Source organism: Thamnophis elegans, chromosome Z (genome assembly GCF_009769535.1).
Source record: "Thamnophis elegans isolate rThaEle1 chromosome Z, rThaEle1.pri, whole genome shotgun sequence".
Classification (NCBI taxonomy): domain Eukaryota; kingdom Metazoa; phylum Chordata; class Lepidosauria; order Squamata; family Colubridae; genus Thamnophis; species Thamnophis elegans.
In genome coordinates, this window is record NC_045558.1 from 96,220,230 (window position 1) to 96,233,472 (window position 13,243).

At 41.8% G+C, this 13,243-nt stretch overlaps 1 protein-coding gene across 4 annotated transcripts in view; it reads right to left on the reverse strand.

Moving 5' to 3' along the window:
• MED24 (mediator complex subunit 24) overlaps window positions 1-13,243 on the reverse strand; it is a 66,871-nt gene that overhangs the window by 16,966 nt on the left and 36,662 nt on the right. For all 4 annotated transcript variants that reach the window (XM_032235417.1, XM_032235416.1, XM_032235415.1 and 1 more), the window contains exons 15-18: window positions 8,346-8,383; window positions 6,949-7,031; window positions 5,357-5,535; window positions 5,087-5,186 (exon numbers count right to left, since the gene is read on the reverse strand). In XM_032235417.1, coding sequence (XP_032091308.1) covers window positions 5,087-5,186; window positions 5,357-5,535; window positions 6,949-7,031; window positions 8,346-8,383 — 400 coding nt within the window. The remainder of the gene's footprint in view (window positions 1-5,086; window positions 5,187-5,356; window positions 5,536-6,948; window positions 7,032-8,345; window positions 8,384-13,243) is intronic.

The following is a 13,243-nucleotide window of genomic DNA, read 5'->3' on the forward strand; positions in this document are numbered from 1 at the left end:
GACTTGTTTGTGTTTTCCATTTTGGCTGCTTTGTTTGTCTTATAATCATCATTATTTTACCATTATCATCATCATCATATGATATTTCTGCATCAGGTAAAATTTGTTTCATATCTCTGTTCCTTCTTTAACATCTTTTGGACATAGTCTATCCATAAAAGCAGACATCACATCATTGCTGGCATTACTGACATTGCAGTTACTAATTTCTAGCCCCATTCTTTCAAAATCTTTTGGGGTATATAACCTTTTGAGCCATTTTGAAATCCCTATGCTAACCAAAAATCCTCATTTTTCCTCTTCTGCCTAATCTTTAGTCCCCTCTATTACCCAATTTCTAAAATCAAAAAATCTCAAATCTTTGCTAGAACTTGCAACCAGCTTAGAACCTATGGCTGTTGCAATATCCTAGTGGTCATGTGAATGTGATCTAGGAAAACCTCATCTGATCACCTTAGGTATTTAGGTATTTAGGTATTTATTAGTATTTATAGGCCGCCCTTTTCCCTGAGGGGACTCAGGGCGGCTTACATAAAATGGGGAAGGAGGGTACAGACAATAGACACAAGACAGTACATAAAAGTAAAAATAGTAAACAACATTCATTCATCATTCGGGTGGGGGCAGATTATCTTTATCCCCAGGCCTGACGGGCTAGCCAGGTCTTAAGGGCTGTGCGGAAGGTCTGGAGGGTGGTGAGGGTACGAATCTCCACGGGGAGATCGTTCCAAAGGGTCGGAGCTGCTACTGAAAAGGCTCTCCTCCGTGTGGTTGCCAGTCGACACTGACTGGCAGATGGTACTCAGAGGAGGCCTAATCTGTGCGATCTAATTGGTCGCAGGGAGGTAATTGGCAGGAGGCGGTCTCTCAAGTACGCAGATCCACTACCATGGAGGGCTTTATGCGTGACAAGTAGCACCTTGAAGCGCACCCGGAGATCAACAGGTAGCCAGCGCAGCTCGCGGAGGATAGGTGTTATGTGGGCGAACCGAGGTGCACCCACAATCACTCGCGCGGCCGCGTTCTGGACTAGCTGAAGTCGCCGGATGCTCTTCAAGGGCAGCCCCATGTAGAGCACATTGCAGTATTCCAGCCTAGAGGTCACAAGGGCCCGAGTGACTGTGGTGAGGGCCTCCCGATTCAAGTAGGGTCGCAACTGGCGTACCAGGCGAACCTGGGCAAATGCCCCCCTGGTCACAGCCGTCAGATGGTGGTCGAAAGTCAGCTGTGGATCCAGGAGGACTCCCAAGTTGCGAACCCTCTCTGAGGGGTATAAAATTTGACCCCCCAGCCTGAGCGATGGAACACTGGTCGAATTTTTGGGAGGGAAACACAACAGCCACTCGGTCTTCTCCGGGTTGAGTACAAGCTTGTTAGCCCTCATCCAGTCCATAACGGCCTCAAGACCCCGGCTCATCACGTCCACCGCTTCATTGAGTTGGCACGGGGCGGACAGATACAACTGAGTATCGTCTGCATATTGATGGTATTTTATCCCGTGCCTCCGAATGATCTCACCCAGCGGTTTCATGTAGATGTTAAATAGTAGGGGGGATAAGACCGAACCCTGCGGCACCCCATATGTTAGGGCCCCCCCCCACTAACACCGACTGCGACCTGTCCGAGAGGTAGGAGGAGAACCACTGCAAAACAGTGCCTCCCACCCCCACCTCCCGCAGTCGTCGCAGAAGGATACCATGGTCGATGGTATCGAAAGCCGCCGAGAGGTCGAGGAGAACCAGGATGGAGGCATGGCCTCGGTCTCTGGCCCTCCAGAGATCATCGGTCAATGCGACCAAAGCGGTTTCTGTGCTGTAACCGGGTCTGAAGCCCGACTGGAAGGGGTCGAGATAACTTGCTTCCTCCAAGGACCGTTGGAGCTGGAAGGCCACCACCTTCTCGACAACCTTCCCTACAAAAGGGAGGTTGGAGACTGGTCGATAGTTGTTAAGAACAGCTGGATCCAGAGATGGCTTCTTCAGGAGGGGTCTCACCACCACCGCTTTAAGTGCGGCGGGGAAGTGCCCCTCCCGAAGAGAGGCGGTAACAACCGCCTGGATCCAGCCTCGTGTCACCTCACTGCTGTTGGCAACCAGCCATGAGGGACACGGGTCCAGTACACAGGTGGAGGCACTCACAGCTCTCATGGCCTTGTCCACATCCCCAGGGGCAACATCCTGAAACTCAGCCCAGAGGTGGTCAACCAATTCATCCTCTTGTGCCTCGGCTGGAACTGCAGGGATGGAGTCCAAATCCGACCGAAACCGAGCAATTTTGTCCGCTAAGAATTGGGCATAATCCTCAGCTCTACCCTGCAAGGGTTCCCCCGTATCCCTCCTATTTAGGAGGGAGCGGGTTATCCTAAACAGGGCGGCTGGGCGGGACTCAGCGGACACAACCAAGGTGGCAATGTGAGATCTTTTTGCTGCCCTAAGTGCCCTGATGTACTCCTTGGTGCTGGTTGTTAAGATTGCTCGGTTCGACTCGGACTTATCGGACCTCCATAGGTGCTCTAGGCGTCTCCTCCGGCGCTTCATCTCCCGGAGCTCCTCGGTAAACCAAGGGGGTCTCCGGGATCCGCCGCCTCAGAGGGGCCGTAGTGGCGCAATCCGGTCAAGGGTCTTCGATGCTGCCGAGTGCCAGGCAGCAACCAAAGTCTCCACCGGACTGTGGGTGAGAGTATCAGGAATAACCCCAAGCTCCGTCTGGAACCTCAAAGGCTCCATAAGTCGCCTGGGGCGGAACCACTTGGTCGGTTCCTCCTCCCTACAGTGGGGGTTTGGTCTCCGAAAGTCGAGCCTCAGTAGGCAGTGGTCTGACCACGACAGGGGTATGATCTCATTACCCCTCAGACCAAGATCACAAGTCCACTGCTCCGAGAGAAATACGAGGTCGAGCATGTGACCCGCTGAATGGGTTGGGCCTCGGATTACCTGGGTCAAGCCCATGGCTGTCATGGAAGCCATGAACTCCTGCGCCCCATCAGAGTGTTCACCGAGCGAAGGCAAATTGAAGTCCCCCAAGACCATAAGTCTGGGGAACTCAATTGCTAGCTCGGCTACCGACTCAAGGATCGAGGGGAGGGCTGCTGCAACGCTGTTGGGAGGCAGGTACGTTAACAGCAAACCCACTTGACCCTTGAGGTCCAACTTTACCAGCAGAGACTCACACCCGACAAGCTCCGGAGCAGGGATCCTACGAGGTGCTAACGACTCCCGGATAACGATAGCCACACCCCCACCCCTTCCCTGGGCTCTCGGCTGATGCAGCACCTGAAATCCTTCTGGGCACATCTCTACGAGGGGGACTCCTCCCTCCGGGCCCAGCCAGGTTTCAGTAATACATGCCAGGTCTGCCCCCTCGTCTAAAATTAAGTCCCGGACGAGGGGAGCCTTGTGAACAACAGACCTGGCATTTAGCGACAACAGCCTGAGACCAGGGTCCTGATTGCTCGCGCCATCTGGCCTCGGAGTGGAACTCATAGGGCCGGAAGGAGGGATCTCTGTGACGTAGCGAACCCTCCTTCCCCGGTAATGGCCAGCCCTAAAGTCCCCGCCATATCTGCCCCTCCCTGTTACGACCGTGATGCTCCGGCCCACTCCCGTGTCTGTAGTTCCCTCAACCACCCCTATAGCTCCCGCGTTCCCCGGCAGGCCCTCCGAATCAAACACACTCATTTATTCACTCAGACAGTCCCCACGTAATAGTTAAAACACATAAAATACAACAAAATGGAATAGTAAAAGTGGGCCATTCATTCAATCACAACCAATCCCATACACTCACCATACTATTTAAAATTGCGCAGGCACCTTCCCTATTGACCATTCCAAAAAGTCAGCCTGATTATCCTAAAGGTGTTTTTTTCAAAAGGGAGGCAACTGGACTTTCTAGTTTTTCTTTGAAGATGTTTGGTTCTCATCCAAGTTGAAGAAGCTTCTTTGATTAGTAATGAAACATCTTCAAAGCAAAACTAGAAAGTCCAGTTGCCTCTTGAAAAAGCACCTTTGGAAAGCTGTGACCTGGATGACTGAAAATCTCCATAGACATCAACCTGGTTGGTTTCTGACTGAAATTGGTCCATCCTGAAATCCAACCTTGGATCTTAAAGTGGACCTTGTGCAGCCAGCCTTCCTGAAAACAAAAAAACTGCTTGTTGGAGAGATTTCATCCTGCAAAGGCTCTTCAAAGTAGTATTTCTGTCCTCTAAGCAGTTGCTTAGAAGTTTGTTGGCTAAGACATTCCTTCCAAGGAACTCTTTTCAGCCAGCCACCTTGAGAACAAGAAACATTACTTGCCAGAGAGATTCTTCCACCTGGGGTAGTCTCTTCAACAGGTAGGAGGAGAACTGCCGTGTTGTGCCAGACAAAAAGCCAGGATCACAAAGTTTCACAGTTTTTCCTCTACATCCACTTAAAGACTGCATCTAGGAAAGCCAAGATGCAGTCATAAAGTCAAGTCAGGTCACATGATGGCCTGCTTTACAATTGCCACAACTTACACCCATGGCAATTCCAGGGATCAACTACCCTCAACAACTGTAGAGTACTACCAATATTTTCCAATTCATTAAATTGTTAAACTTATTAATTTTTACTTTGTTCAGGAATAAAGATAAATTCACTAGGGGGCTTTTCAAACATTATTCCAAAGATCTCTAATACCATTAGATAGATAAATACAGTAGGCAATTTGCAAAAGTAATTAGAAAGTAAAGGTAGCAAACCCAGTATCCTTTTAAAGTTTCCATTATGGTTGAAAGCACGATGACTGGATCCCTTTGTCTCCTAGCCTACACGCCAATTCTTTAATCTTTGCCACAATTTGTCTTCTCTCTTTTGGAGATATCCTTAGTTCCGCATGCCTCCCCCCAAAGTCCCTGAATATGCTTTCTTGAATTTCACATTCTCCAGACTACCCAATCCTACTGTGGAAGATAATGCTGAATTTTCCAATTAAAGATTAGCCCAATTCTAGAACCCGAGGCGCTTAAATCCAGTGTTTCCCTTCCTTTCTTTTTTTAAAAGCTCTAGAGTCTAGATTGTCATATATGTGTGTTGATACAATCCCTGGGTAAGAAAGATACCTGGACGGATTCAAAGGTGAGAACCCCATTCTCCCAGGCATTCAGGATCTCCAAGATGGCAGCAGAGATGCTTAGACATGCTTCTTGCCATTTCATCTGCCTTCTCAGTAGTAATGATATATAGGAGGCAAAAAAGCAAAATGAGTATAAGAACGTATCCAAGGCATTATTCTCCCTTACCCAGCTCCCCAATTACCCTTATTTTGTTTTATGTTATTTAATTTTCAACCTGTTTTTTCAAAGCCTAGGGGCTCCTCACTAAATACTTACACCAACTTCATTTCAGAAGAATTATTCAGCAAAGCAACCAGAGTTTCCACTTTGGTGGAATCAGGTCGGAAGCAAGGGTGGTCAGGGTTGAGAATTTTCCCTTCTTCTGGCATGCAGGTCTGCATCCAGGTCTCAAAGAAAGGCACTTCCCCTGGAGGGCTAGCTTCTGATAGGATCACCTGAAAAAAGCCAACCAAGAAATAATATAGCATGAAATTCTTAAATAAGGATAATAGCACCCTCTAGTGGCTAGTTGGACAACCATAGGATAATTCTGGAAATACTTTCACAGTATGCTACTTACTGCATTGTACAAATACAAGGGAGTAAAAGAAAATTTTATTTCACTCCAGAAATAAAAGGAAGAGGCTTTAAGACCCATACATAAAAGAATTCCCCAAATTAACATAATTTGTGAGAGCAATTTAGAGTTAACCACATGCAGTAATTAAACTATGTGTATGTCTGTAACATTTTATTGCTATGGACTCTATTTCCCTTTAATGGCTTTTACATTTACAATTGCTTTTATTAGTATGCATAATAAATTTCCTTCATCAGTCTATTTGGAAATGTGACTCACTAACCGCAGAAAAGAAATTTAATTTTTAGTAAATAAAATACATGAAATGCTCAATGAAAAAAGTAGTCCAGTTTCTAACAATTGAACTTTATATTGTTGCCTGACACAAGGTCCCACTACAGATAAAGAATTTTGGGATGAAAATAGTTTGGAAGAGGGAGGCAGAGAAGGCATTATAATCTGCTTCCCTATTTTGTTTGTTTGAGGGTCAGTCTCAATGTCAGAGGTAAGTGACCATTGTAATTTTTGCTTTATTATTTCCTTTGCAATTTTATGGACAAGAAGAGAATCCCAGAGATAATTTCATGCCCTAAGTCTAGAGGACAGCAGAGAGGACAACCAAACCTCTGATACAAGAATACTTTGATTACACCATTTTGCAGTACAAAGAAAGATGTAACTTCTAGGTAATGCTTCGTTTTGCAGTTTTAAATAAAGTTATCTTCCAATTTTCTAGCCCAGCAGATCATTTGTGTCAGGGACCTTGATAGTTTGTAAAAATGTTCTCTTTGAAATGCTCATACATGCTGCTATGAACCTCAATTTTAACCCAAATGACAGAATTATGAATACTGTATCTAAAGTGCTCGAGGTCGGCAGGTGGTTCTTTATGATTTGCTGAACAATTTTATATTTCTCTCTTGGAATAATTTTGATGACATGACCGTTTTGGAGAAGATTCACTACTGTCTGTTCTTCAATTTAATGCTGTCTGACTATGGATTGGTGGAACTCCAGAATTTTAGAAATTATTTTATGTTTTTCTAAACTGATGGGCATCAACACTATGCTCTAATTCTTATTCTTTTAAAAAAAATACGTCAGCCTTCCTAAATCTGGTACTATCCAGAGGTTTGGGAATATAAACCCCAAAATCTCAGCCAGCATGTAGGGAAGAATGGCAAATAAAAGATGTTCTGTCCAATACATGTTCAAGGATAAATATCTGAGCTGATTCTTCTCACTATTTTCTCTATGTGATGTAATACAAAAGTCAGAATGTTCCTACCTCAGAGCCATAGGTCTGGGCAACATGACACAGCATAAGAAATGAGATGTCGAAGAGAAGTGCTCGGACTGATGCTCCCTTAGCTGGATTTCAGATGGAGAAGGAAGACATAAAAATCAGAACAATTGACATATGTAAATCAAAATGTTGATGTATGATAGGTAAGACGTGCTTTGTAGCCACCATCACACTAAAGTACCATTAATGGAATATGCCAACTCATTCATTTTTATTTATTTAAATAAATCAAATCTCATCTACAATGGTCCTTCAAGTAAATGGAAATTTGATTTCCAAAAACTTTAGCCATCATAGTCCATACTCTGAATATAACTTCATTAATTTATTCATCTATAACAAAACATTGATGTTTTGTATCTAATTCTGCCAAAGGAAAAAGGATTCTAAAGCATAGGGCACCAAACATATTCGGAAACAAACAGTTAAAACACTTCCATCCATCTCTTCCCCCAGATTTCAAATAATTTTTTAATGAGACATATACATAATAAAAAAGTTCGTGTCTTTTGCTCTAATTTGTCCCAAAACAAGTATTAAATTATATCATTATGCTAAGTGACAAATGAAAGAGATGCTATTAAAAGACATGGAAAGCCTGCTCACTTCTATTTTTCTGGTTTCTGAAATTTTATTAAATCCCCCCTTCCCCGGGAATGGTTTATGATGAAATTATACAACTTTTAAAATAGCCTTCCCCAAACTGTGTTGGATTTCCACTTCGGTAATACTTGGCTAGAGGATTATAGGAACTGAAATCCAATTTATCTTGAGGATAAATCTAGCTTGAGTAGAACTGCAACATTCACACAAATGAAAACAAAATAACTCTTTCAACAACTGCAAACTCCTTCCTGATTTGTCCAGTGGAAAGTCAGAGAGCTTTTGCGTGTGTAGTCACATGCAAACATATTCAGATTCCTTATCTTGGGATGAGTGGGATTCAAACATCACTCCATCCAAAGGACGACATGGGTGCACAAAGCTTAAGATTGGGGGGGTGGGGGGTGGGGGGTTGGAGGGAAGGAAGCAGACACACAGCTGCAAATTAACCCTTTTTCTTCAGGGTTGAGCACCCCACCCAAAGCGCACAAAGTCACTATTCTTGGGATTGGAGGAAAGGCTGGTGCACGTGGTAGCCAAAAAGACAAAGAGACCCCAGTCATAACTTGAATGTCCCCCTTGTTGCATTAGGAATGCTGAGCTGGGCCAGCCTACGCTGCCAGGCACCATGCTCACTTTCAACTCTTCCCTGACCCAGGCCCCCTTCCCTGGCAGATTTTTATGGTTAACCCATGAAAGCCTGCATTACCAGGGTTAGCTACGCAGACACTTGATGGCCGGGGGGGGGGGGGAGATAGAAGAAAAGAGGGACTTACAGCTTTCTCCACTGATATGTTTGGTAAATTCATTGAGCCTGAAATGTGTAAAGAACGAAAATACAAAATTTTCACTTTAACTGTTCTTCAACAATTTATTTATTTTTTTTAAAAAACCTGATAGCTTTAATGTGCAAAATAATCTAAAAAAAATCAGGTGGATCACAATTATTCCCACTTTCCAAATGAGGCAAAAGCAAAGTCAGAATACAGGAATTCTGTATCTTCAGACTTTGGTAGGCCATTATTACCTGTACCCTGTACCCTGTACCCTGTACCAATTATACTGAAGTAAAATCTTCCCAATCCTGGTCCATTCTCTAGTAAATTGCAATGTCACAGTTTGTTCAGAATTCTCTGGACTTTTTTTTTCTAAAGTTTGGAAAATCCTGGCTGGTAAAAAAAAAGTCCTTCATTAGAAGATCATTATTTGGCCTCTTCCTGAAACTAGTCTTCACCAATATTGTAGATTACTAAAGAGACAAGCGGTGGCAAGATTATAGCTGCGCTCAATCCAATAATTCCCCAGACCTTTAATGTACTCTACACAGGATAAATAATGTATAGAGCTGGCATAAAAAATACTTATTCCTAAAATGAAGGAAAGAGAAAATAGATTAGCTGACTATAATTAGCTCTTAAACTGCTTTGAAAAAGGACAGCAGAATACATGCCATGAAATAGAGAAAGAAATTTGACTGAGGTACTTTTCTTATGGATTCTTTATGAATGTTCTCTCTGGTTTCTTCAAAATGTCACTCCTTTAATTACTATTCAGTATATTCTTTTCTGATTATATTAAATTGAATACAGTATCAATGTATTATTTTCTGATTGTATTAGAATTATATTTTTGGTTGTACTTTATCATATCATCTGGTAATTATAAATCACCAATACATCTTTTAAAAAGATGTAAAAAAAAAGCATCTCTAAGGCAAAAAGACAGCAAATAATCTGGTAATAAAAGTTATTCAAGAGTTGACTGCTGTTGCAGTTATTTGATTACAGCCAATTAGCACAAGTGCGCCAGACAGGAGGTCTGGTGCTTACTGGACAAAAATCTCTAGAAAGTGATCTAAAAAAGCTAAATCAGTTGCTACGATTTAGCCTTTTAAAAAAAATGCTTTTGGCCTGGATGATTTGAGTCTTCATTTTCATATCTCTCTACTAAGGGATTATTAGGTGTTGAAACAATATCTGAATTCACGTTTGCCTTGTTGCTATTCAAATCCTCCCATTCTTATAGAATTTTCCCAGAATCTTTCCAACAGTTGCCATTAAATTATAATTTTTAATCAGAGAGGAAAAGGATAAAAAAATCAGATGATAAATTACCAATTGTATTTCACTGACTGACTGAATATTAATACTTTTAAATAAATAAAAACCACATTTTTAAATAATTCTGGGGTGTGTTTTTTTTTTATTTGAGTGTTGCTCCCTGCACATGTCCTTTACTCTAGAAATTAAGGACACTCCTAGCTTGGAAACTATTCCTATCTCAAACCAACTACACCAGAAGTTGACCATAATTCGTTCCATAACTTTGGTCGCAACCGATTTGGTTGTGACCCAAAGTTTTGGAAATTTGGGGCTTACAAAAAAATGGCATGGAAGGGGAAATTGGCCATGAAAAAAAAATTGTGAAATTTTTGGAACCTGATTTGGTTGTAGTCAGAGGTTTGTGACCAGATATTCTACTGTAACTTAAGAGACCCTGTAAACTTTGACCACCAATTAGTATCCCTCCATAGAAGAGAATATTGTAGCTCAGGGTTGAACTGTGGGGTTCTTGATGCTCCCTAAACTTGGTTGTTTTCTTACAGACATAATTACCATATTTTTCACATTATAAGCCACACCTTTCCCCCCCAAAAGTGGGTGGAAATGTATGTGGGTCTTAATAGAGCAAATATTGCAGTGGGAGGGAGGGGGACTGGGGAATGCTGGAGCCTTTCTGCCAAGCAGCTGATTGGCAGTTGGATCGGCCTCCCAGAATACCACCAATCAGCTGTTCTAGGTGGCGGGGATCGCTGCTGCCTATCGCCGCCACCCATTCAGTGCCTATTGCCACCGATTGGCGGCAGCAAACAGGCAGCGGCAATCAGCAGCGAACAGGAATACCGCTGATCCTGCAATACTGCCGATCCAACCGCCAATTAGTTGCTCAGCAGCGAAGGCTCCAGCCTTCCTGGCAGAGATAGCAGACAAACAGCAGGCAGCTGTTTGCTCAAGGACACTAGCCAGATGAATACTGGATGGATGCTAAGATGCAGAGGCAGATTTTTTTTCTTGTTTTCCTCCTCTAAAACTAATTTGTGTCTTATAATATGGAGTGTCTTATAGTGCGAAAAATATGGTAAGTAACATCACCTGTGCTATTAAGAAATGGAGTTTGTTCTCAATTTATATTCTAGTGGTTTGCTCTGTCAGTGTTGGTAGGAATGGTCTGCCAATCCATCATTACTAGTCTGTATAAATTATTTCTATAGAGCGATCACTCCCAGCAACACTGATCAGGGCAAAACACTACTATATAAAATGAGAGCAAATTCTATTCTCAATTAGCACTGATGATGTTACCTAGTTAGGTGATTAAATGTCTGCAAGAAAACAACTAAGCTCAGAGAATATCAAGGACCCCATTATTCTCTCTGTTTGACTTCTGAACTGTGTTTAATTATTCAACTTGTTTTTTTTGCTTGTGTCATGAATGAAAAACTGGAATTGTTAGCTGACTATAATTTGCTCTTAAATTGCTTTGATACATGCTATTAGGCTAGTTTTCAGCATAATATCAAAGAATACAGGGCAGAGTTATTCTATCTTCTTTAGCAGAAATGGGAGAAGCAAATAAACTCTGCATTTATTTAGTGATTTCTGTATTATTCATCTGGTAAAAGAATATTTGTGAATCTCTTTGAAGCTTCTGTAAGCCTGGAACAGTATGACCTACAGTGTTATCTGAGTTTCATCTATGACCTATTAGTAGATAAAAAGACTTCGTTAAATAGATGACACACGACAGAATGTCATTTCTCTATGGAACATATTAAGCCAAAATTCACTGACTTCTTGGAAAACATATGGGACATTCTAGATTTATTAACTTGTAGCACTAACAGCAATCGCTTTAAGCAAGCATTTCTAATACCTTTTGATCATATCAAATTGGAAGTATTTTGGCCCACTGCTCTTTACAAAACTGCTTCAACTCATTGATGTTTGGCTATCTTGCATAAGCTGCCCTTCTCATATATTATTGAACATTTCTAATCAGTAATATTCAGAACTTTGATTCAGCCATTCCGAAATATTACATTGCTTCTGCTTCAGCCATTTGGTTATAGATTTCTTTTTGTGGGCTACATGACCTACATTAATTTAAACTTCAGCTCACAGATGAATTCAATACCCTGATAGAATTTGCTGTTTCAATCTAGAATCTATTATTCACTCAATTCACCGCAAGGCTGTAAAGCAGCCCCAAACCATGATATCCCCATGCTTCACGGCTGAGATGAGGATCTTGTTGGAATTACAGCATCTTTATTTCCCCCAACATAACTTTTTTCATTACTATTCAAAAGTCCAACTTCTCTATCATCAACCAGATGATATTTGTCAAACCTGAGGCAGGCAGCAATCTTCTTTCTGGAGAATAGGGGTTCCCTTTTTGTTTTTGTTTTCTTCTGTTCAATTATGTCTGATTCTCAGTGACTCTCAAGGAGACTGCCTGGGAAAGTCTTGGTAAGATTTTTCAGAAATAGCTTACCAATATTTCTTCCCTAGGGCTGAGAGAAAGTTACTAGCTCAAGATCACCAGGTAGCTTTGTGTCTAAGGTGAAATTAGAACCCATGGTCTCATGGTTTCTAGCCTGGTGCCTTGACCACAATGTCAAACTGGCTTTTTTGGTAGACCCTCCTATATATGTAGATTGCTCTTATTCAATGTTTTACTTATTGTGAATGAAAGAAAGGACTGCAGAAGCTTTGCTACTTAGCCTGGAGTTGTTCTCAGTCTCCCATAGTATTGTACACTTTGATCTTGGGGTAATTTTTATTGTATGGTATGACCATTCATAGAAAGAATATCAATGATGCATTTCTTTATTTGTATGATGATGGACTGATGAAGGCCAAATGCTCTAGCAACAGTTCTGAAACTATCCATAATCTTGAGCACTGACATCCTTTTTCCAAAAATCTACAGAGATCTCTTCTGGGGCATTGATGACTCCCAAAACCATACCTTATGAAAAAGATTCTGATGATGATAATTTTTTTTAATATGGAAAGTCCCCTCATGTTCAGATCTGATGGTCATCTCATTGATTGGAAATCTAATTTAGCTTACTCTCTTAAGAGAGCTGATTATTTAAGGCTTTACATAAGCACAGTTAATGTCGGCTGGAATACATTCAATAAAGGTCAGAACACAGTAACCTGTTCCAGCTGTTGTTTATTTAACTAGAATCTCTTTATTTATTAATAGAACTTAAGATAAAATTCTGATCACAGTGTAGGTCGCAGTGTAATCTTTGAGGATGATACAGAGCCCTATAGTTTTTTTTGCTCACAACTTTATAGCCTTCAAGGCAGGAATGAGCAAGAAGCAACCTCTTTTTGTAGTTTCCAAATATTCTGTATCTTTGAATAACAATGGGGTTTTTTAACTCTATAATTTGCAGGGGGGGGATTCTTAGGTAAAGTACAATCTTAACTTTCTAATAATTAAATCAATTTTAGTTAAACACCTCATTAAAAAGGGGAGGGGGAGTAAGGAGTAAACAAATAATTCTGTCCTCTTTCCATTCAGTAATGATACTGTTTAATCACTATGGCCCTTACAGCAGCAGTAGCTGTAGTTGCTCTCACAAATAATTTTTGAAAGT